This window comes from Calypte anna, chromosome 4A (assembly GCF_003957555.1).
Source record: "Calypte anna isolate BGI_N300 chromosome 4A, bCalAnn1_v1.p, whole genome shotgun sequence".
NCBI classification, from domain to species: domain Eukaryota; kingdom Metazoa; phylum Chordata; class Aves; order Apodiformes; family Trochilidae; genus Calypte; species Calypte anna.
The window spans coordinates 13951468-13975685 of NC_044248.1; the positions used below are offsets into that span (position 1 = coordinate 13951468).

At 35.6% G+C, this 24218-nt stretch overlaps 1 protein-coding gene across 1 annotated transcript in view; it reads right to left on the reverse strand.

The window, feature by feature from the left end:
- Nucleotides 1–269: 269 nt before the first annotated feature.
- Nucleotides 270–24218, reverse strand: part of PDS5A (PDS5 cohesin associated factor A) — a 78089-nt gene continuing 54140 nt past the window's right edge. The window contains 17 exon segments of the mRNA XM_030450000.1: nucleotides 270–1470; nucleotides 2033–2183; nucleotides 3248–3600; nucleotides 6210–6315; nucleotides 7505–7650; nucleotides 9785–9847; nucleotides 10974–11093; nucleotides 11709–11841; nucleotides 14942–15056; nucleotides 15559–15763; nucleotides 16027–16150; nucleotides 16901–17037; nucleotides 17721–17789; nucleotides 18036–18194; nucleotides 19321–19444; nucleotides 22262–22422; nucleotides 23838–23943. Of these exon segments, the coding sequence (XP_030305860.1) occupies nucleotides 1435–1470; nucleotides 2033–2183; nucleotides 3248–3600; nucleotides 6210–6315; nucleotides 7505–7650; nucleotides 9785–9847; nucleotides 10974–11093; nucleotides 11709–11841; nucleotides 14942–15056; nucleotides 15559–15763; nucleotides 16027–16150; nucleotides 16901–17037; nucleotides 17721–17789; nucleotides 18036–18194; nucleotides 19321–19444; nucleotides 22262–22422; nucleotides 23838–23943 (2308 nt within the window). The 3' untranslated portion in view covers nucleotides 270–1434.

Here is a 24218-nt window from a genome sequence, read left to right on the forward strand (position 1 = left end):
AATCTGCAGAAGAGAAACGGAACTGAGGCACAGGGGAACAAAGCCAAGTGTTTGCTGCCACTCTGGAGACCAACCCCACTCTTCCCATACAGCTTTAGACTGTAACCTCACCTCAAGAAGCTACCTTTTAAATACCTCACTGTCTGCATTGCAACTCCTTTGCTCAATGCAGCATTTCTATGAACATCCAAGACCATGCACAAATAGAGCAAATAGTTTTCTGTGGAAAAAAAAAATAAAAAAAAACAGAATTAAAAAAAAGACTGCCACATGACACCTAGAAGCGTTTATTTTATGCAACAAACTTAAATATGATCATGTGTACATAAAAGTGTACACTGTATCTATGCTGAACAATGCCAGGAAACATAGTATTGATGCAACAATCTTCTAAAATAAACATTAAAAAATGAGCCTGGACAGGAAGACAAAATGCAAAACAGACTTACTTCCAATCAGCACAATGCTTAAAATTGAGAGCAATCCTAAACATTTCCAACTTTCCTTACAAAGCTGCCGAAGTCCAACTATTTTAAAAATTGATTTTTTTTTCTTTACATCAATAATAAAAATCTGGTGACAAACATTATAAAATCAAATGCTGGACTGTCTTTACTCCTTTAAAATTTAGAATATTCCAACAGAACCGCAGGAGTAAAAACACTTAAAAGTGATATATGTTTTTATAAAACAAACATCAATATGTACATTTATTGCAAATTATATTAAACTAAAATGGAGGGAAAATTAAAAAAATGAAATGTCTACTTGCAAATTAATAATTTTTAAGTGATTACTTTCCCACTCTGATAAAAATCAGAAAGCAACATTTATAAAATTGCCACCACATGACTTTTCATAGCAGGGAACTGAAATCTGTACATCTTATTTTTGCAGAAAAGTAGGCAGGCAGAAAGAATTATACATAAAACAGTCTCCAAAAGTAAAGCAAAAAAATTTTTTTGATTTTTTTTTTCTCCTCTAGTCTTGTTTAAAATCCATTGAGTAGACTTCTACTTTTTCTGTGAAACATGGGAATACCTGGTTCTAGGATCATGAATTTTCAATGTCAGTGTAAGGACCTCCTCTGACTTTCTTTAAAAAAAAATGCAGCATGAAAATTAATGGTGTAAATACACTTTTAAACTCCAGAATGCAGGAACTGGAACCAAGTGTTAAGCAATTTGCTTAATTATTGACTTTTCATAAAAAAAGTCTCTGGGGAAATAAGTACAGATGCTTTTAGCCTCTTTCTCAAGAGTTTCTGCTTTACATTTCCATTGAGAAGGATTAATTTCATGTGAAAGGGAAGCATAGTTTTCCTTCTTGTTTCAGAGCTGAAAGCTGTGTGTTTTGAAGTAATTTCAGTTCCTGTGCAGGAAATTTCTGAATCCTAGTTTTTGCAGAAGCTTGGAGCATGCCTTTATTTGGCCTTCATTTCCTCCCTTTTCGAGCAAGTTTTCTTTTTACCTTGTGGGGGTGGAGGGAGAAAAAGAAATAGAAGTTAATTGTAAGGACATGGAAATTACAACTGATTCTGAATCAAAATCTTACCTATATTGTTTACATTTCAGCTTTTACACTCTTTATACTGTGATTCTGTGTATCACAATACATAATTACATAATTAATTGAATACAACTGAATTTCCTTACTCCCTTACTGATAAACTTGTAAATACACCAAGAGAATAACAATCATTCCATAACTGAGCATAATATTATGCTGTGTTTTTCAGCATAAACAGAAATACATTTATCCACAGCTTTCACTGGAATCAGAGAATAAGAATGGCAACCTTTTCTAGTTAATCACATTTAATTACCCAAGTTCATAAAAACAGTCTGTCTTAACACACTACAAATGTTTTTCAAATACTTACAGTAACTTGTACATGTCTACTTAAAAGCAAAAAACCCTACCAGACCCAGCTATTTTTACATAATTTTTTCTAGAAGACAGATTTGATTCCTTACTGTAAAAACTACAATTAAAAACCACAGAATTGTCCTATATAAGATGCCTGCTACACCTTAAGGAAGCCTCCCTCTGCTATCTCTGTATCCTCAGTATCTTCCTGGCTGCTTCCACAGGCCTTAAAAAGATCCATTGCATTTTGGGAATACTCTGGACTTGAGTCTAGCTCCAACAGTGAATCTCCATCACTTCCAAGCACCTGGCTTCTGAAAAATGTTAACAATATTTTGGTATTTTTTTCAAGAAAGACTGAGGTATCACATTTTAAAGAAGCTATCTGATACAAGTGGCTTATTATAAACTATGGATAGTGCAATTTGTTACAAAGACTTAGAAATTTGTATAAAACACACATTGCAAGGTGGTACACAAATACTGCTCTCTTGAAGGACTGAACAATTTACTGGTGTTATGAACCTTGCTGTGAGAGGGAAAAGCAATTCTTTTTGATCAAGGTTCTCTGCAAGATCTTTAATTTACAGAATCTTTAGAAAGAAACCACTCCAATGATTCTTTCTTCTTTTAGATTAATTTGTGATTTCTTCCAGTACACTGGTGGTTATCATATTACTCTACAACTTTTGGACACTTTTGCATTAAAATTATTATTTTATGAGATGCAGCTAAACAAATTTCTCACTGTTTATGTATTTATTTTGCTTATATTGGAAGACAAATCAACACATTTAAATACTAGAACATATATATAAAAATAATCATCCAAGAGCTGTTTTCTAGTTCACATGGTTTCAAATTCTGATTTCTATATAATTAAGTTATATATTAAAATACTGTAAATTAAACCAGTACAGACCCAAAATATCAGAAAAGAATCATAGTCAGAATTAAGTTTGTTCTGTTCATTAAAGGTGGTATTTTTTCTTTTTCCAAGCTTTTGTTATCAATGAACTGAAGCAGAACACTTGAATTCCTGTGTGCCTGGCACTGATGAATACACTGAAGCACACTCAACTTCTAGGTTTTTTCACATACAACTGCTACTAAGGGGAACCAGGCTGCAACAGACAAAAACTAAAATTTGCTAAGAACAGGTTGGATTATCCTGTTCTGACCAAATTAATTTCTCCAGTTCCAGCTACCCTGGTAGTTACTCTGAAAAATGGAACATGACGTGATATGGGGAATGGGGTTTATAGATCACTGAGGTTTAGCTGTGCCTTCTAACTGTGCTGGATCTGCAATAATTGTGTCTACCTGGAGATAGGATGGCTGACCCCACCCAAGTATTTTATCATTTGTTTGTTTTTACCTTTGTAGATCAATTTGTCTCTGTGCTGCTGCTGGCTTTTTTGCTGTGTCTTGCTGTTTTGGTGCTTTGGCATTACCTGCCTCTAGACTCCCTGGACTTTCTTGACTGACTGCTCCCCTTTTCCTTCCCCTCACAGGTGGCTTATTTGTTTCCTCATTTTTTGCAGTGGTACCCTGAGGTTCAGGTTTGGTTGGACGCCCTCTTCTGGTTTTTGCTGCGAGTGATGGTCCTGTTTCATCTACATTCTTTTCTTCTGGTTTTTGATGAATATTCTCAGTTCCAGATGCTGTTGCTGTTCTTTTTTTCCCACGTTCAGTGCTGTTTCCTTGTGTAGCCTGATCAGAATTAATCTCCTGGAAAATAAAAATCACGAATGTGATGAAAAAACCCAAAGATTCTGAAAGGCAAACTCAAATAGCAACTCACAGACAGAAACATGACTTTATAAAACAAAAAGTAAGTGTTCTTATAAGAGCACATGACATGAGCTTAGATGTAGTGAAAACTTCTACTAAAATGGCATTTTGGACATTAACCTCTAAAAAATATTTTCTAGACTGTGTGCAATGTTAACATATGTACACAACGTATCTTTCAGCTGGTTGAAAGTGAGATTACAGTGTGACCAATAATCCCAGCTCCTTCTATCATGTTTCTTTTGGACAAACTCCTTTCACTCCCTCTTTGCCAACTGACAGGAGAAATGTCAACTGAGAACTGAGGAGCAAGACTAATGATTCCTGAACAGCAAATGATATTTACTTCAAAATATGCAAATTCTGAGACCAATCTTCAGTATAGGTGCAGATTATTGAACCTTAAATACAAGCCAAAGGAAAAAAAACAAGGCTTGCAGAGAATAAAAGGTAAGATCTAGCCACAAATGAAAGTTGCTGTCTTTGTTCATTCTTTGTTGTGTCTGAATAGGTATGGGCTATATGCATGTTTTTGTCATTACACTGAACGAGGTAATGGAAAGTGATTAAATTCCATGAATTGGTGTCTGTACATGTGAAACGAAGTGGTGGCAATGTACATCATCTCTACAGAGATGGGATTCACATGGAAACAAAGTGGAGGAAACTGGATGATGGACCTTCACTGGCTTCCAAAACACTTAGGAGGAGGGGCCGAGAAAAGGGCAGAAGTTTGGCTGGATGGCTGAACAATTTCAAACACACAAATTAGGGCCACATACAAGTGCCAGGTATGAATAAATAACTTTTTTGTTCAATACTCTCCACTATTTCTTAAATGTTAAATAAGTCAGGCGGTCTCTGTAATCTGCATTACTGTTCTAGCAGCTTCACAGCAGACATTTACAACTTCTATTTTAAGAACTTTACAGACTGGCACTCTGAAAATTTCAGCTCATGTCATGTTTCAAGTTTCTTCAGTTTTGAAGATTTATCTCACAAATCCTTTGCTTTCTCTAATTTTTCAGAAAAACTGTATTCTGGGGCAAAAGAGGAAAAAAAGAAACCATACATAGAAATCTAAGAATGGTTTTTATTTCTTCATTAGCTCATAGGTTTGAATAGATATTATTTAAAAAAAATATGGAAAAACTAACCTATGTGATGACACAAATCCAAACCACCTGCTTATTATTCCAATTTCATCTAATAAAAAAAGGGACTGAGTGTAACTTCTTAAACTGTGCACAGCATGAACCACCTATGTATTCCTACATAATCACAAAAATCTATTTGGATTTTAGAATCATTAAGTTGAATGTGACCTCTGGAAATCATCTGATCAAACCTCTTGTTGAAAGCAGAACCTCAGGAGTTACCTAGGGTCCTTGACAAGCCAAGCCATGAACAGAGACTTTCCACTACCTTTATGGGAAAGCTATTTCAGTTTTTAAAATTTTCCCCACAAAATTCCCCCTGCAGCCACTGCTTACCTGTAGCCTTTTGTCCTGTCACCATGCAGCCTTGGGAAGAGAGCTTGCACCTTCTCCATAAATATATTTTAGATACTAAAAGACTGATTAGATGCTCCCAAAGCTTGTCTACTCTAGGCTGAATACTTTCAACCTTTCTTCATACATCAACTTCTCCAAGCCTGTATCATCCTTGTGGCCCTCTGCTAAGCTCTCTCCAGTTTTCCAGTATTTGTGTTGAACTGGGGAGGACACAATAATCTGGGTACAGTAGTCCAGGTGTGGCCTAATGAATACCCGAGTCTGCAGGTTGCAATCTTGCTGATGCAGCCCAGGACCCAGCTTGCCCTGACTGCTGACTCCTGCTCCACTGGGTCTCCACTAGGATGATTCCCCAGGTCCTTCTCAGCCAACCTACCCCCCAGCCAGGCAGGCAGATCCCCTTTGTTGTTGTTGTACTGCTGCTTGAGTGAAAACTATCCCAGGTGCAGGACTTCACACTGACCTTTGTTAAACTTTATGCAACTGTATGTTTTATAAATTAAAAAATCATTATAACATTTTTGTTTTTTACCATCTTCTTCCTCTATTGGAAGGGGGAGAGGGCAGGGAGAGCATTAAAAATCCTCAAAGTATAAGGAATATTTTAGTTGTGACATAATCCAAAAGTTAGATGTTTGTTTCATGCTGGACAACACTTGGAACTTTCCTGGCAAGATCTCAAATTAAAGCTACAGGTGTCAACTGTGACTCTGAATTACAGCCTTACTGTTAGTTATACTGGAAAACATAAAATAAAGGTGGGAATTTTGGAGAATTTTAGAAAAAAGAATGAAGTCCCTGATTTGCCTGTGTTGCTTTTGAGCACATGAGCTCTATTTATTACTCTGGATAAAATAAAGAACAGTTTTGAAAATAAGGAATCTTCTATTGAGCTAGGAAAGTGATGTAACTCCATGAAATGAAACTGGACATTACCAGTTCCTCAGATACCACCTGCAGTGATGTGTACTGGATAAACTCCCAATACCAAGCTTGTTATAGAGATACAGTTCATAAATTCCCCAGACACACCTTGTTTTTCACAGGTTCTGTCTTCGCTGGTGTGACTGAAATAATCCTCACAGGATTTTCGTCATTTTCACTGACCCCCGTTTCTGATATATCCGAGCTTTGTTCCCTGGTAGCATAATTGAGACAAAATAAAAACAAAATACACAATACAGTAGAAGAAAAATTTTGCAAGTAGTTAAAAAATAAATTAATTAGTTAATTGCAGCCAGGCTAAGTAAGTTTTAAAAAGAGTTGCCTGCATTCACACTTGTATTTTCTTTCCCAGAACTGGAAAAGATCAGAAAGGGATTGGCTAGGAACTGAGCCAAACCCCTTATCACAGATACAATGCCACGTAATTCTTTCTGCAAACTTCAAACCAATGCTTTAAAAAAAACAGTGTTCTTTTTCCAGATAGAAAAAGCCAATACTGACACAGGTAGCAAGGAAAAATAAAGACCAGAAATGCTCAAACTTCAGTTTAATTTACACAAACATACAATAGTTCTAAAAACAAAAGTTAAAAAAATAATGATTATTACAACATATATTATGCATACTTAGACAACAAATTCTGAACCGAGTTGTAATTTCCTTTGGCCTTATGAAATGTAGCAACTAGAGTTGGTTTTCTCTACTCTCCTTAACCCTTTATGTTAGGCAGTTAATAAATTCCAAAACAAATGAAACAACCTTAAAATCTGAAAGTGTAAACTGCTGAAGTATGCTTTAGGACATACTTAAAAATTCTGGATCCACATAAAAGTAACCCTTGCTAGAAGAAAGACTGAGTATTATGTTGGATCTTTCCACTGAGATCCCGGTCCTCTTCAGCAAGCTCTTTTTAATTGTTCTTAAACTTAAATATGTCAAAATATTTCAACTACATCAAAAATGTTTCTTATTACCAATCAGGATTAATCCTAACTTATACATAAAAAATGTGAGTTGCATATCTATTTAGTATTAATTATGAGTTTCAATTCAATTAATGTTTTCTGATTTAACAATATTATTATACTAACCACCAAAATTTCAGACAGTATAGTGTCTCTTCTCTTGTATTATATGTAATTATTGCAAGGCCACACCTAAACACTGTACTGAATTTTTGTCTGCTAAATCTCCCTCCCCCCATAAAGTAGACAGGTATTTTACTTATAGAGAATTATTCTAACTTTAAAAACTGAACAAAATACAAGGCACTCTTCAAACATACAGGCACACACAACTAATCATCTCTTGTTCTAAAACATGGAAGAACAAGAGAACATGAACTAAAACCAGTTTATGAACAAAATTTCAAACTCCTGTACCTTGATCTGTTTCCTGCAGAAGAGCTCAGCTCAGAGTTCACACTGATATTGCTTCCAGTCTCTGATCCTGTAGTTCTAATATATGGTCTCCTTCCAGTTGCAGATAATGGTTTGTTTACTGTACCTAATACAGCAGTTGGTTTTGGCTAAAAGAAAATGTTTAATCTTAAAAATGAGAACTTCAGATACATATTTAATTTTTAAAATATTTCCTTAAGTATCTTAAAATACTTCTTCTGGATTAAGTGTCTTAATCACAATACCATAAATTTAGAGCTACAGACCTCATCTTCACTTAAAAAACACTATCTAGTTGAATTTCTCACCATTTAACAGCACTTCATCAATTGCCTTGCTTTCTCTCACTTTGAAGGGATAGCAGGTAAAGAAATCCTAACAAATCCCATAATATTAGACAGCATTAGAGGAAAAGGTGTGTCAACATCCCATATTTACAAAGCAAAGCACCTCTGGGAAAGACTTTCCAACATGTAATGCAGAATTAGGTTTACTACAACAATAGAAAATGTATACAGAAAGCCAATGTAAAAATGTTTAACATCATCTATCTGTTCTGGTGTTCTCTGATGGATATAGTATTTAAGATCTGACTGGTGTATGCTGACTGGTTTGGCCAGGCTGGGTAGGCAGTAGGAAGTTTATTTTGCCTCTGGAGAAAAGTCATGGAAGTTTTCATAACTGGCATGGCACATTCTTCATGTTACTTTACATTTCCTCAGAGACCATGTTAATAAATTAAGATGAACTCCCATGTGTTGAAGCTATGAGGGAGCAGGCAGGAGAAAGGTACCACAGATGCTGGAAAACATTTGGACAGCAAAAAAGGCAACAATCTCTTAAGGAACAATGTTACTGAAGCACATGTTCAGTAGCTGCATCATCCTAGTGCTCATACTGCATAGCAGTTACTTAAATATATTACTCTTAGAATGTTTTATTTGCTTTACTGAGTATTTTATAAAAAATAGGATGCATTTGGTGCAACTAAGAGGAGAGAGAAATCGTTTAAGGGAGAAATGAAAGAGTTTCTGCACAACCAACAGGCTGCAAAGTTCTGGCACCTACTGCCACAAGAGACTGTGAAGGCAAAGCATTAGGATGTCCAAAACCAGAAGGGATTATATACGTGAACAAGTCCCTAAGCAGACATCAAAACCAACAGCCATAGATGCACTCCAGTCTCCCATCATAAAAAACTGTGAAAGTTGGGGGAGCGTGAGGGGGAAGGCACTGCAGAAAGCAGCTAGGCTTGCACGCTCTCCCTAATACATTTGTTCTGGTCCCTCTCTGGAAGGCTGTCTCAAAAAGCAAGATTTTTTAGTTAACATAACTTTTGCATAAATTGCTCAATGCCTTATACGAAGAGAAATGTATTAAGTGCATACAACCAAACAAAACTGCTTCAAACTTACCAATGCTTCACTGATTACATTTGAATATTATCAAAGGTGAAACTATTACAGCAGTACAGACACACACTCTTCTGAGGTTACTTTTAACACCCCTCTGGTACTGGCTGCTGCTTAAGGTCACCTTCTGTCTGCCTCCTCCTTCCCTAACACCTTGCCAACTCATCTCACTGAGCAGCATCCAGGCAAGGGTCAGAGGGAACATGAAGCAAGGAGAGGCAGGATTCTGCCAGCTCAGCAAACCTCACCCAAGTGAACTGCTCTGATAGCAGAAACTTTCAATATAAATGAAAAACCAGTGTAAGAAGAAGCAATTTTTAAATTATAATGGCTACGGACAGAGGGGCCCATTTTTGTCTACTGTTACAGTGAACAACTATCACACAGTTCTGCTCCAGCTGAAGACTTCAGAAACTAATACAGTAACAGCTCATGGTACACAGAACATGAAAATTGATAAATGAATATTAATTTTATATTAAAACCATTATTTATACTGTATTTTACAGGTCTGTCAGCATTCTTCCACTAAAAAATGCTAATTTTTTGAGCTAGATTACAAAGCTTTCCAACATAATTTAACCAGAAACTAGAATGAAGGAAAAACCTGTAGTTTTGTGAAAAACTGTAGTTAATCAAGAAGCTATGCCTCAGTAAGTGTTCAGGCAACGATCTTGGTGTTACCTACTCACCAGGTAGTATGCTAAATGCAGTAATTATGCCATCGAAGAGAAGAATTATAAATTATTGTACACAAACCCTTCATACAGCATACCAGGACATTAAAAATAAAACAAAAAGAAACATACAAGGAACATGTAAAGAATTGCAAATTGTCAAAATACAGTACCTTTCCTGTCAAAAGAAGAACCCTTGTCTCTTCTGAAATGTAATTCCTGTCGTTACAGAAATCCTATATAAAAGTAATTTTAAAAAAAGTTTTTATTGGATGTCTCAATCTTGCAGTTGTTGTTTTAAACATATATACAGGACTGACTTCTCAAATTAGATGCTACTATCAAGTGCTGCAGATATTTTGCACCATGCAACCTGACAAATGAATCTAATAAAGATAGGTCAAAGTAACATTTTAAAGATTTGCAGTATTCTATACCTGAAGTTGGTATTAATTTTTTTCTTCTTCTTGAATGACATGAGTAATTTGAAGTGAAACAAAACTGCCCTATTTTTCACTTTCATCTTCTTAATAGGAAGTCCAAAGAAAGGAAAAGAGGTGCTGCTTTCTTTAAACAAGTTTAAAGTTGCTACCTTAGTCACTCTTGAGTACAATTTACACAGATCAAAACATAAACTGAATGCAGGCAGCTATCCCAGACAGCAGCTCCTTGTCAAGGTGGCATCTGGCATTTTAAAAGTTAAATAAACAAACTGAATTTTTATTAAACAGACTGGAAAGGCTGTTAATTAACAATACAAGACACTGAAAAAATGTAAAAATGTGTTCTTCTGTACAAACAAACCAAAACATCAGGTTTGGTCTGGAGAATTACTTTGGTTCCACTTACACTTTTTAGAAGTACACCTTTTAAAGAACAGTAGTTTGAAGCCAGCAATAGCACTATCCTACCCGAGACTATTACTATGCAATAAGAGGACCAACTTGCACAGCAAGCAGAACAGCCAAACAGCTGCTGACAGATACAAAGATACCATGAACAACAAAAAATAATTCCCTTTTTGTATGCTTTGCATTCCAATTCAGATACTCAAGTATAATATATATATATATTCTCATATATTCAGATGCATTTGTAGAACACTAATGAAATCATCAAGCAATACATGCTAACATATCAGTATTTATTCTAATTAGCTTTCATCTGGTTACAAACATTTCTGGCACACATTCATAAGGCAGAGATAACATAGCATACAGCCAATGTTAAAAACTCAATTGTTAAGGACAAAATATATACATTTTCTCACTCATGCTATTATGTTATGGAGATAATCAGCTCTCAATTATAAAAAACAAAGTATTTCCTCTTATAACTTCAGAAATATATTAACAAATTTACCTTTTCAGGCTGTGTAAAAAATTTGGTTGGCAATACAGGGTCCTTTGGTGAATCTGCATTGCACAAAGCACTTTTGCTGTTTATTACACATAGCGCTACATCACATACTGTATAAAGTTTCTGAAGGAAAAAGAAAAGTATATTTTAGGAATTAATTACTGTTTTTACAGTGTACAGAGAAAACAGTTCTTTAAAGAATTTAATCTCTGTGTTAAAATAACCACCACTTAGGACATGTTTTGTAATTGCATCATTAACCATACTGCTGACTCTTCAAAGAAATACAGTAGTCCCCATTTTTCATATGATGCTATTTAATAAAAGCTACAAATACTTTACATGCCTATGCTGTACAACAGAAGCTCTTGCTCCATCAAGTCACAATAAATGGTTCCTCATCTCTGCTAGAAACTAAGAGGTTTAATGGTAGCCATATAACAGTACTTTCTCCAACAGCAGAACACACTTACGTAGGGAAACTAGGCAGCAGGAGTTAAAATAAGGCAGGCAGAAACAGGACTAGTTAACAAATTCTTCATTAAGTATTGTGTGCTGAATTGATTCTGAAAGAATGAGATTGGCAACATACAGAGTATGCTTGCAATTAACACTCTCTCTAAAAGACCATAAAAATGTCTGAGCTAGTGCTTTCAGATTTCCTGCAAATCCTGCTCAACAACTGCTTGTGAAACTCTCAGCCCATCACCCAACACTTATCTGAACTGCATTTCTTACTTCATTGGCCTTCGGCTCATCAGGAGACTGAGCATCTCGGGTAAGCTTGATGTTTTCTGCCATTTTTTTCATGAAGGCATGGCTATTGTTCTCATTCTTTGTCATTAAAACTTCAAGCATGAACCACAGGCACCTAAGAAACCATAAAACCGCAGGAAATTACATTCCAGCTTTTCCACAGCAGCTCCTTCATATAACAATGTCTTTAAAAATGTCAGCTGTACTAGTTTTTTCATAAGAAACCACAATCAATTTGAAGGTATCATAAACAGGTAACATCATCCAAAGATGCAGAGAGAGCCTAGACCTTGAACACACACAGAGCCTTAATCGTACTCTGGAATAAATCTGACAAATTAGTGTGCTTCTCTGCTATATTTGTAAGCAGTGGCCAACCAATCAACTTTTTTCATTTCCAAATATAAATAAAAGCAAAAATTCTGTTGTTACCATCATCTAGATGGAATTCTGCAATGATTGCCTTGGGCTATGTCTGTGTTCCTTATCAACAATGTTCTTCCATGACTGTACTCAAATCAGGCTTAAACAAATTATACTGCTGCTAGAGAGTTACCCACACTGCATGGCTTAACACTGGCACTCACACAGCAGGGGAGATCCAAAACTGAAGAGGTTAGTAGAGTCTTGCTAATGCTCCATATGAGAGGAAAATAAAACCTTACAGACAAACATCATGGAATAAGCTTTCCAAGTTTTCTTTCTTTTAGTCTAGTTTATTTATAGGGAGAACCCACTATATTTTGACTAAAAGGTTTTTTTAAGAATTTTTCATGTATGATACATAAGGTACAACTAGGCCATCTACACTATGATTTGCTATCAAGCTTCAGAGCTGCACATGGTTTGAGGGTCAACAATAGTCATAGTATGGTAAAATAATACTTAATTGGTAAAGACATATAGGTGAATTACAGAAATGCAAATTTTGCCACTAGCTAATTGAATTCTGAAGCTCTGGAAGAAAGCTTACATTCTAGAAAGAGGCTAATAAAAAACTAGAAAACCAGGATGACTGAACATTAGAATTTTCTGTCCACAAAAGCCTCAGTCTTCTTAAATTACACAAATTAAAGATTGTAATGCAAGAGATGAAGGAACATTTCTCTCAAAAATTGAAAGAGAGGGTTGTATTCCATCAAAACACTTAAAATAGTTTGTGTTCAAACAAAATAAGACATCTATATTCTAACTCAAATGCAATCAGCTAGATACCTGTACAACTATCTATTCACTAATCTAAAGAACTTAAATGGGATGAATACAGGACTAATAATGTACCACACTGACCCTGCCTCTCCAAAACATCATGTCATCTGAAGATTACTACTGAGAACAAATTTTACTCTCCTAATTCCAGTTAACACAGGTCAACTTCAATAGTTTGATTTCCTCAGTAAATCAAGAAAGTAAACAAATCATTATCAACCCTGAACAAGACGCTTCCAGAACTGGGGGATTTAACGTAGAAAAATGTGCACCCAGAACAACACAGTCACATAAAGCAAGATCACTCTATCCATTTCAGTTTTGTGTTTTTTTTTTTTATATAAATTCAGAAGAAAAAGACAATGTCTAAAGATTAAAAAAAAAACCAAACAAACAACCAAACCCAAATATACCTTTGCGGGACAAGACTAAAAAACTGTCTAAGAAGAAATAGCACAGATCATTGTTAAAGCAAATACATGCTCAGCAAGTTCCTTATGCGACTTTATTTAGGCCACATAAAACCAAGAGGAACCAGGGAGACAACTACAGAACAGCCTATGAGTCTTCTTTTCCAAGTTCACAAACATTTAATGTTTTAGAGTCAATACTATGACTCTCACTACTTGTGAAAGAAACACTGTATTATATTATATGAGAAAAATGTTTTGGGTTTATCTCAGAAGACTCTTCACAGAAGTACTCCTGCCAAAATTCCTGTACAGAGTATTTCTTTGTTTGGAGCAGTCCCTTGGCTAGTTCAGCCAGCCTGTGACAAACATGGGAGGAAATTTGACAACAAAGGACAGCTATACAAGGGGTGTCCAAAAAAGCACTGTGCACTAGAAAGCACTTCTCAGAGAAAGCATTAACAACCACAAATCAGAAGTTGTTCCATGCATTTTGGATGAAGTACATGCTGGAGAGTGCTTTCAGATGCTGCCAGGAACAGGGAGTCCTGGGACAAAATGCACACTTGTTAATTAGGTAAGAAATCTTCACTAAATCCAGGTTCTGATCAGGTGTGTGTCAAGTAACTCAGGAATCAGAATAAATGAAGTTTTTCATTTAACAAAAGAATCAGATTTGGACTCTATTAGGTAAAGGTGCAAAAAGAACAAAGATGTGAACTGGTCTATTTGTAATACCAAAACAGCTCACAGTCAAAAAAAAAAAAAGAAAAAAAGAAAAAAAAAAAAAAAAAAGAAAAAAGAAAAAAAAAAGGAAAAAAAACCCCCACCAAAAAAACCAACCAACCAAACAAACAAAAAAGACAAATCCAAAGCACTAAAACTAAAGCTGGAGGGTATGATATAAGAATTTTTAAAAAGTGTTAAAATATAACTGTTTCTTAAAATTCAACACACAAAGGAACAGAAAAGTTATACTTGAGTATGAAAGCTTTTTTGAGGTATACAAGAAGGTCTCAGACTGGAAACAGTACAGAACAAGCCTCTGTATAACAGGCTTGTGTACAATAATCTGTGCTGAATAAATTAAGAAGCACCAAGACTGCACTGCAGATGAACAGTGCAAATAATAATTCAGCAGCAAGCTTAGCATGAATTCTAGTAGGATTGAACATAAGGGGAGGAAAAATTTTCCAGTGAAGCAGGAATCTGACTCACTATAAGTGGCATTGCATTTTTAAGTCTTGGAGAAGCTCTGTATTTTATAAATTCAAAAATTTCTAAACTGACATGACTTGGCATCTTGGCATTTGTTAATAAAGTCTGCAGATACTCCTAGGCACAAAAAAAGAATCAAAAATCACTAGCTCACATTAAAAGAAGCCTTGACAACTCACTAAAATTGGTATACTATGGTGTGACCTACAGGCTTTCAGAATATGCTGCCAAACAGTTGTTGATGCCTTCTTCACTTGGTTAAAGTGCTCTCCATTTGCAAGATTACTGTTGATAAAACAAAGAGTTTCTCTTCCTAATCAGTTTATTCTAAGCACAGAAAAATTCTAAGCATAACAGTTCTAGAATCATGGCACTTACTCTTTGACATCACGAAGCTGATCAACATCCTGAGGTTTTGTGAAATCTGGATCATGTGCCAGTAAATGAATCATATATGGTACCACATATTCGGGCAACAAGGATAGAAGTTTTTCTACAGTAACAAAAAAATAAATAACTTCCCTATTACTGACACATGCATCACAAGAAACACTTTTTAAAAATATAACTTTCTCAACTAATGGAATGTAAAACCTCAACTTTAATTTTCTTCCTACAAATGTTACTTTTAATGAATCATTAAAAATAAATAAAAAAATTTTATTACTACAGAACTACTTGATCTTAGTTCAGGAAGACAGTCCTAAAGCCTAAACTATCAGGAAAAAAATCTTTATAAAGTAAAACAACTACTACAGTAACAGCATTGTATTTTACACATATAATTCTCAGCAATGTATAGAAAAGTATTTTATGGTTTATGCTTATGCTAAATTCAAGTAAATTTAGATTTGAATGTGTCTAATATAAAGATATGGAAACAAATTATTATCCAATGTTTCTTTAAAAAAGCAATTTGCTCAAGTTTTAATTATTACTCTTTTCCATTTAGTATTTGATGACTGTATTTGTAACAGTTTTATTGAAATACTAACCATTAGCCATAGGATTCTGCTTAATATATTCTCTTCGTATACTGATGTTTTTGAGCAAGCACTGCCTGGCATGTGCTCTTCTCTCTTTCACAGGGTCTTTGGCACACAAAGCAAAGATTGCCATATATTCCAAAGGGAGCAGTAATTTCACAAGTGCCTTATGCAGTTTCTGGGCAAATATCTGCCTCACTTGGTAGCACTCATCCTACAGCAACATAAAACAAAGAGTACAATCATAAAAAACTGCCTTTAAAGAAAAAAAAGAAAGCAAGCCTCCAAGGTGGAATTATGAGGAGACATTTAAAAAATATGAAGAGGTACAGCACAGCAAATATTTGAAATTTCATGAACTCTTATGAAAGCTGCAGTAAGGAATAGAAAACACTCAAATACAGCAGCAACAAAAGCTCAGATGTAAGGACTGTGAATTCAATTAAGAGTCAGTTAATTTTAAATGCAGTTACTTACATTAATGACAAGTGCACAGAGCTGGAACTGTTCTGGGGTAATTATTTCATGGTAACAGGGTTCCTGTGCAAGCTTCATTATTGCACTACCAGCAGCTAATCGCAGTCGAGACATGTCTGATTTACTGTACAAACATGAGAGAAGGGAAAAAATCAGAACAAAACACAACCTACCACAACTATCCTTAAATTACTTGCATGTCAGTATTTCTTCCTTTCACAGAAATTGATGAGCCACCAAAGTTTTTTTTCTGTCAGATCAAATCACATTTCTATAGCTTCAGGTCAAGCTACATTAACACAACCAAATTCGTGAAAATAAGGTGCTCTGCTTCCCCCCAAAATACTGATACCAGTAAAACAGTGAAATGAGAAAAGTCCATGTTGTTTCCACATCACTTTCTAAACAAAAACGTTTTTGACACCAATTTTCTCTTTCCTCCCCTCACCCTCAGAATGAAAATTACATACAACTCTACCCAAGGTCACCCAATTCATGTGTTAAACCTCATGTCTCAATGCTCACAAGGATACTCACAGAATCACAGAATCAGGCTGGTTGGAAAGGACCTCTGACATCATCAAGTCCAACCCTTAAATTCCTGCATGTTTTTTACTCTCTAGTATGTTTACTACCAAGATACCAACAGGATTCTGAGTTATGAGTATTAGTAAATTAAAACAAAGAGGAGGCATCGAGCATATATTTATACTGCCATTCCACTCCTAATACTAAACTTAATCAGATCCATTTTCCATCATCCATTACCCAACTCTGTGCTCACCTTAGAATTTTGAAAAAGCTCAAAAGCAACTAATATTCCTTGAAATTCTGCAACAAAATTGATGGAAGCCTGAAAGGAACAAAATCTGACCTGATTCGCTTCTGTTCTGTCAGGTCTCCTTCACTGACAAGCATTGCTGACAATAACCGGAGTGTGGAATTTGCAGATTTTGACTGGTTGTTTTTCATACCCAACAGCCAGCGTACCAAAAGTTTAATTGCTTGCACCTATCAAAAATGAAAAAAATCAACCGTGAACTGAGTTCCTAAAGTTGAGAATGAACTAGAAACTTAACTCTGTCAACCTGACATTTCCAAAGACTCCCATTTATTAAAACAGATACATTTTTTAAGCAACAGAATGAAGCAGTAAATATTTATAGCGTGAAGAAGGAAGCAGCAGTCCTTATGGCATAAGGACATTTCAACTATGGTTCAGTGCCTTCTCACAAGAGCATCTAAAGGATGGAGGATACTTGCTACATGATTAAAAATAAGAGCAACTAAATCAAGTTTTCTAAAAGTGGCCATAATTTGATTCACAGTAAACAGCCTATAAAAGATGAACGCATAAAATTCGTCAGGGCCTCAATTTATATCAAATCTTTTTACAGTCAGGAAAGTCAAATTACCTTTCTTGCAAAGGAAACTAAAAGTTTTTAGTATCTTCATTTTCTCAAGATTCAGCATAATTCATATTGGTAAGTGAAGACACCAAAATGCATAGTTTCTACCAGTTCTATAACTGCATGCAAAATCCACAAAAACTCTCAAACACTGCATATTCTAAGGAAACTCATATAGAAGTACTCAAAGGGATTTACATTAATACCCTCAGTTGCACAATTTGGGAAAAAAAGTAAATCTTTAACCTCAGATATTCACATTGTTACTGACAGCAGATCACTTACCTTTGCTAGTACTTCTGGAGAAACTTCTTCATCTGGAGACCACAATTTTCCATTTTTTTCACCTGTTGACTACAGACATTCATCTAAGTTTAAGAACTAGTTCAATCCATACAGAAAATGTAGAAGTAAAAATGGAAAATGTCACAGACTAAGCTTGCTTTAACAAAAAGATATTTTATAATGCAATTATTACTGTACTAGCAATTTATAGAACATTCCCTTAGTGACTCATTTACCAAAAAAGCTCAGTTCCTCACAGAGATAACAACAGGCAAACTGAATAGTAAGGGTTTAGCAAAAAAAAGAAAATCTTACCCTGTCATTCATTAAGAGATCTTTCACAATGAAATTTGCAACAACAGATTTCATTGGAGAAGCAAACTGATCAGGAGCCAACATAGAAATATGACCCAATGAAACTAATGGAGTTATAAGTTGTTCTGGTACATCAGCATTCAAGCTTCTACTAAGAGGCTGAGGAAGGAAAAAAAATAAATCAAGATTTAACTAAAGTAAGCTAGCATGCCTAAAAATAATTTATTTTACCAATGGATTACTTTTACGTTTCACAGTTTTTTCATAAGAATTAATAAAGTTAGCAAATCAAGATGGAGACAGAATGCTAGTATGTCTGAATTAACAACAGTGACCAAAAAATGTCACCAGGTAAGGGCAAAACAAATTTTTTATCATCTTCCTGTTTTAATGGTGAAACACGTTCAAGGTAGAAGACATGGGAAAACCTCTCATTTCTATTCACAAGTTGTGAAAACTTATTTTCTGCCATTGCAGTTTCAATGTAACAGTAGGTTAAAGAAAACCCTGGAAACCACTAGGGACATTGGTGATGAGTATTTCCCTTACAGGTAAGGGTCACCAGGATAAATCTGTGCTGCTGTATGACCATTATCCTCATACTGTATTCTGGTACTGGGGAGAGAACATGAAGTCTCAAATAAATTGAAGTAGACATCAAACTCCAAAAGCTGAATTCAAAGCTTTTTACACCTTTGAATTATGCAAAGGTTCAAAGACAGCCAAGATTAAGAACCTAAGATATTTTACAAGTTAAAATTAATAATATTATGTAAGAGATTACAGTGAGAAATAATAACCTCTCTGCTCTGTTTGACTTTTTGTTTTACAACTTCTCTAAATTAATAAATTATGTGAGCATTAAGTTAAATGAACTTACAGTCAAGTAGTAACGTCTCCAGTGAGAAAGTGCTGTATGTGCAAAGAACTTAAAAGCATGATAATTTAAAATTGTTTGAAGAGAGGATGTTATATCTCATTTACGATCTGCTCATGGGATTTAGTGTGGATCATTCCAGCATATTTAGCTTATTTCCCCTTAACTTCTATGTAGACAAAAAGGAGTATCTTCTCTATCAGACATCAGAATATTACAAAACCATGACTTTGAGACACAAACATTAATATTTGCTATTGTAAAATGAATGACTTCTCTCTACTACCATGCACCTGTAGGCTACCTACCTCATAAATTATCTGTTAATAGACAGTATGAACTCAATTAACATTTATGACCAGTATCAATTAAGAACAGAAACAAATCTTAATAATGAAGAAGACATACCTCAAAAATCTGTGCAAGTTGCACTTCTTTATTTGAAAATATGGCATGTATACAGTGAACAGCTTGTTTTGCCTGGTGAGGAGTGCCTCTTTTTGCTTTCTGATGCAGAATTGGAATTAGTGTTCTGTGAACATTAAACAAAGTACTTCAAAATGCAATTTGCAATCTATAAAATATAAAGCTTTTCACCTATACAAATCTAACCTCACCATCTCACAAATAAAGGATTCCTTGTAAGTTTTTTGAGGAAAAGTCATAACCATAAAGTTAGAAGCAGGACGGAACTGTAGTAATAATACTTGAACATCTGACTCTATATATTTAAGCATAAAAAAGCTCACAGGGAAAAAAACCAAACATGAAAGAAAGTAAAGATCAAAATAAGACTGTTTAGGAAACAAAATGAAAGATGAGGGGAAGCTGACAGGTTCAGCTAGGGTAAACTCCTGGGATATTATCCAAGCTTGGATGTGACAGGGCAGGGAAAAAAAACCTTATTAAAAGCCAGGAATAACCATTAAACCATTAAACATCAGTGTATTTATAAGCCTTTACTGCTTTAACTGGGGTCTTAATTGCAATGGATACTCAAGTGAGAACTACTTTGTTCTGAGCTTTTACGTTTGAATTCCCCAGAATCTCTCTGCTGATCAGGCCACTTGAGAGACCAAATCAAGGTTGGTAGGACTGTCTGGTTCCACACCTGAGAGCATGCTGGAACACAGACCTGTCCCCTGAGAAGTCATTGTCTGAGACACATGAAACTTGTGAGGTTTACCACAGAACTCAGTCAGCAATTGACACAAGAAAACATAATTCTCTAGAAAACATCTGACACAAATCTATTTTAAAAATTCCTTTCTTGAAAGCCTCAGCAGCAATGCAGCACTCAGCACATGGATTTTTTAGTACTCATCCTTCAATGACACATTGCATAATCCAAATGGGCAATGAGGTGGAAGGAGAGCTCACAGGGTTGAAAGAATGAAGTCTCATTTTTCTCAAAACCCACACAAAATCCAAAACTGAAGACCCCTATAATAACACATCCTAAAGTAGAATGTCTCCTCTCAACTCTGCCAAGATTCCACAAACTGAATTAAATAAAAACAAAAATAGTGAAGAATTCAGTAAAATCTACAGTTAAAATAAGCTTCATAGGCTAACCTACAGTTAGCCTACATAGGCTAACCTACTTGAACCAAACTACCTTCCTGATTAGGAGTCAGCAACGTGCACTTGCAGCACAAAAAGCCATCTGTATTCTGGGGTGCATCAAAGAAGCACGGCCAGCAGGGCAAGGGAGGTGATTCCCACCCTCTGCTCCTGCTTGTAAGACCCAGCCTGGACTACCGTGTCCGGTTCTGGGGCCCACACCATAAAAAGGACATGGAGTTCTTGGAAAAAGTCCAGAGGAGGGCCACAAAGGTAACCAGAGTGCTGGAGCACCTCTCCTATAAAGACAGGCTGAGAGAGCTGGGGCTGTTCAGCCTGGAGAAGAGAAGGCTCCAGGCAGACCTTAAAGCAGACTTCCAGTACCTGAAGGGGGCCCACAGGAAATTCTTCACTGTGAGGGTGGTGAGACACTGGAAAAGGTTGCCCGGAGAAGTTGTGGATGCTCCATCCCTGGAAGTGTTCAAGGCCAGGCTGGATGGGACTTTAAGCAAACTGGTCTGGTGGAAAGTGTCCCTGTCCATGCAGGCGGATTGGAACTAAATGATCTGTAAAGTCCTTTCCAACCCAAACCATTTTATGATTCTACTACATCCCTCATTTATGATAAAGATTTATGAATACATGAATTTTTGAACATCTATTGTTCCTAAGACTTCTTTTTCTTTGCATCAGTGTAAACTTTCAGAACATTAAACTTTCAGAACATTAACCTGACCTGCTTGCAAACCATACCAAGGGATAGACCTCAGTTTTGTCAGTTTAAATTTTCAGGCTATTTGAGACTGCTCTTCAGCAATACCTGGCTAAGGCATGAAGCCAAAAGAAACGTCAGCAATACCAGGCTTCTGTGACAGAAGGTGACACACTCCAGCAATGCACAGTCTTGACTGAACTCTAGTAGAGAACTACGGACAGTTGGGACTACACTGGCAACTATACTGACAATGGGGATTGCTGGTCTTCCTTCTCCCCACCTCTACAGATGTCTAAAAATGTGTCTCATATGAAACCGTAACAATTCTGTTTTGACCAAAATCTGATTCAAATCTGTGACAATCACTAAGGTTACATCTCAACTTCACTGAGAACTTAAGGTGTACAATGGTATGCATTTTAGTATAATAATACCCAATACACTATTTCAATATATAAGAACTTGAAACTTATGCTTAGTTAGTTACTAACAGGCTAATTTTAAGGTTTTAGATATTACCCACAAGGTTTTAAATAGTCTGTGGATACCTAGTAGATTACACAGCTTTAATCAGCAGTTAAAGCATGAACTGCACAATGACAATCTACAGACAGACAATTATGCTTTGTTGGAAATTCATGCCTGCTTTTGGATCTTGTTTCCCAACAAACAGAGCTGTTAACCATCAGAGATTATATTTTTACTCCTTACAAAGATAAAAAAAATGTGTGAAGGACAGACATGAGTAGAAATTATGCCAGGCAATTACATCGTTGCTGTATTTTTGTTGTTGCTTATTTTGTAACCTGGGAAACATACTACATGCTGGATTCTATGCATCTATTATAAGATTTTTAAGAAGTACATAACATCTTCAATAAATACTAAAAAATGTGACAATGCAGAATTTAAACATTAAGGGACAGAAATGTAGTGAAGGAATACAAAATGGAAAAAGAGAAGCTGTTCTTATCTACAAGAATATAAAGTAACTTTAGGTGCAATACTGAATAAACTATCAAGATGCAGAATTCCAGGTGGGAAAAACTGCACATAAAGAAATACACTCACGATCTTATCTGTGGCAAGTCTGTTTCTATTTTGTGACCCGTGTTTCTGAAAATCTGTATGGCTGCCTCAGCTACTTTATCATCTTCCATCCTGAGGCACTGCAGCAGAGATTCATAGGTCTCTGCAGAGTGGAACGAGGTAGGATGTGTAAAGGACAGAACCTGTAGTTACACATTAAAACAAAGGTATATTTATTAATGGTAAATGAATCATAAAAATTATGGTTGCTTATGAGCATTACCATCAGCATAAATAGCTATTACATCTTCATGTGACACTATGACATTCAATTATGTTCATTTTGGAGAAGGTGATATAGGCATTTTCAAATTAACTCATCTATGCTTTTTCTTTAGGTCCTCCCCTTCTCCAAATATTTTATAATATAGCACATTATTTAAAATGTAAGCATTTATCAAAATGAACACATACTCAAGACTCATTCTAGCACACTTAAGAATGCCTTTTTTTTCCGCTTAACTTAAATCTTGATTTCTCCAAAAACAGAAGTTGCTGAGAAGAAATCAAAAAGGTTAAGATAGCTACAAAGAATACATAGATTTACTGTCCATTTAATCTAAATCTAATGAAATAACACATTCTGTTAAGTAGGAGAAACATCAAAAAAGAAACTAATCATGCAGAGAAGAGAACAAAAGGCTATCCCAAAGCAAAACTGTACCAAGAATAGTAAAGTAAGGTAGGGAGAACAATGAAAATTTGCATGTATTTTGTGTATTCTTTGGATTTATCTTATCTTGGTTTCTTCCATCAGAGTGGCCTACTTGCATAAGTATCAATGGGTGAAATAACATTCTCAGAGACATCCACATCACAGCAACAAAACATTCAACCTTGGAGATTTCTCTTCTGAGCTACATTAGTTAACAGACATTACTTCCTTGCATACTTCTATATAACTCTTTCTACCATTGTTGCCATTACCAAATTTGGTTTGATATGTCTCAAAAACTCCACTTCATTCACTCAAACTTCTCAAAGGTCTCAGTGATTATGTAACCTGTTCCCTCCTGTGTTTTGCACTGCTCTTCATAACATATTGAAAATAAAATCTCATTAGTGAACTGCCAAATCCATAACAGATGTTTCCAGCTATTTCAAATCCTTCTTTCTCCCCCAGCCACTTCTCATAACCACACAAGTTCCCCCACCCCCCCCCTTTTTTTCCTCTACACAACTTGGCTCTTGCATTCATTGCTTGCTTTCCTTCCAGTATCATACAGGCCCCAAACAATGTGCCTCTCCCACTTTCCCCATTTCTCTTCCTTTCACTTTACTTCACCTTCTTCTGTATGACTTCCTTAAGCAGAAACTGCTTCAATTTCTGCTTTAATATGTGTACTCAGGCTGTTGGCACCTTTTTCAAAACATAATTCTTCCAAAACCTCTCTTTCATTATTTTCCCAGAGAATACTAATAACCAAACACTTTCATACATTAAAATATTATCTAAACAGTAACCATGTTAATATTATAACCATGCTAATATTAATTCATTAGTCCTACCACTTTTGTCCCTTCTATTACAAACTATAGCTGCATGAATGTAGATTACCTTGAGAAGTTCAAGTCCTGCACGAATAGCAGTATCAGGACTTACACCCTCCTCTTCATCATCTGCTGTCCCCTCTATGGATTTATTCATAAGTTTTACTAGTGCACTGAAACAAAAGTTACAAAAAAAAAAAAAAAAAAAAAAAAAAAGCAAAAAGCAGCAAATTAATGGGACTATGAACAACGTAAAAGACTTGAGATACCAGCAACATTATTTGTTTTTGGCAATAAGCAGAAGGCAGGCAATAGCCCATTGGGAAGGCAATAGCCCATTGGGAGGGAGATGTTGTGGTGTTTGGCTTTTAGTTTTTGTATCATTAAGGAAAAACACAAACAAACCCAAGCTATTCCATTATTTGTTTTCCTCCTGACTTAGCTTTGT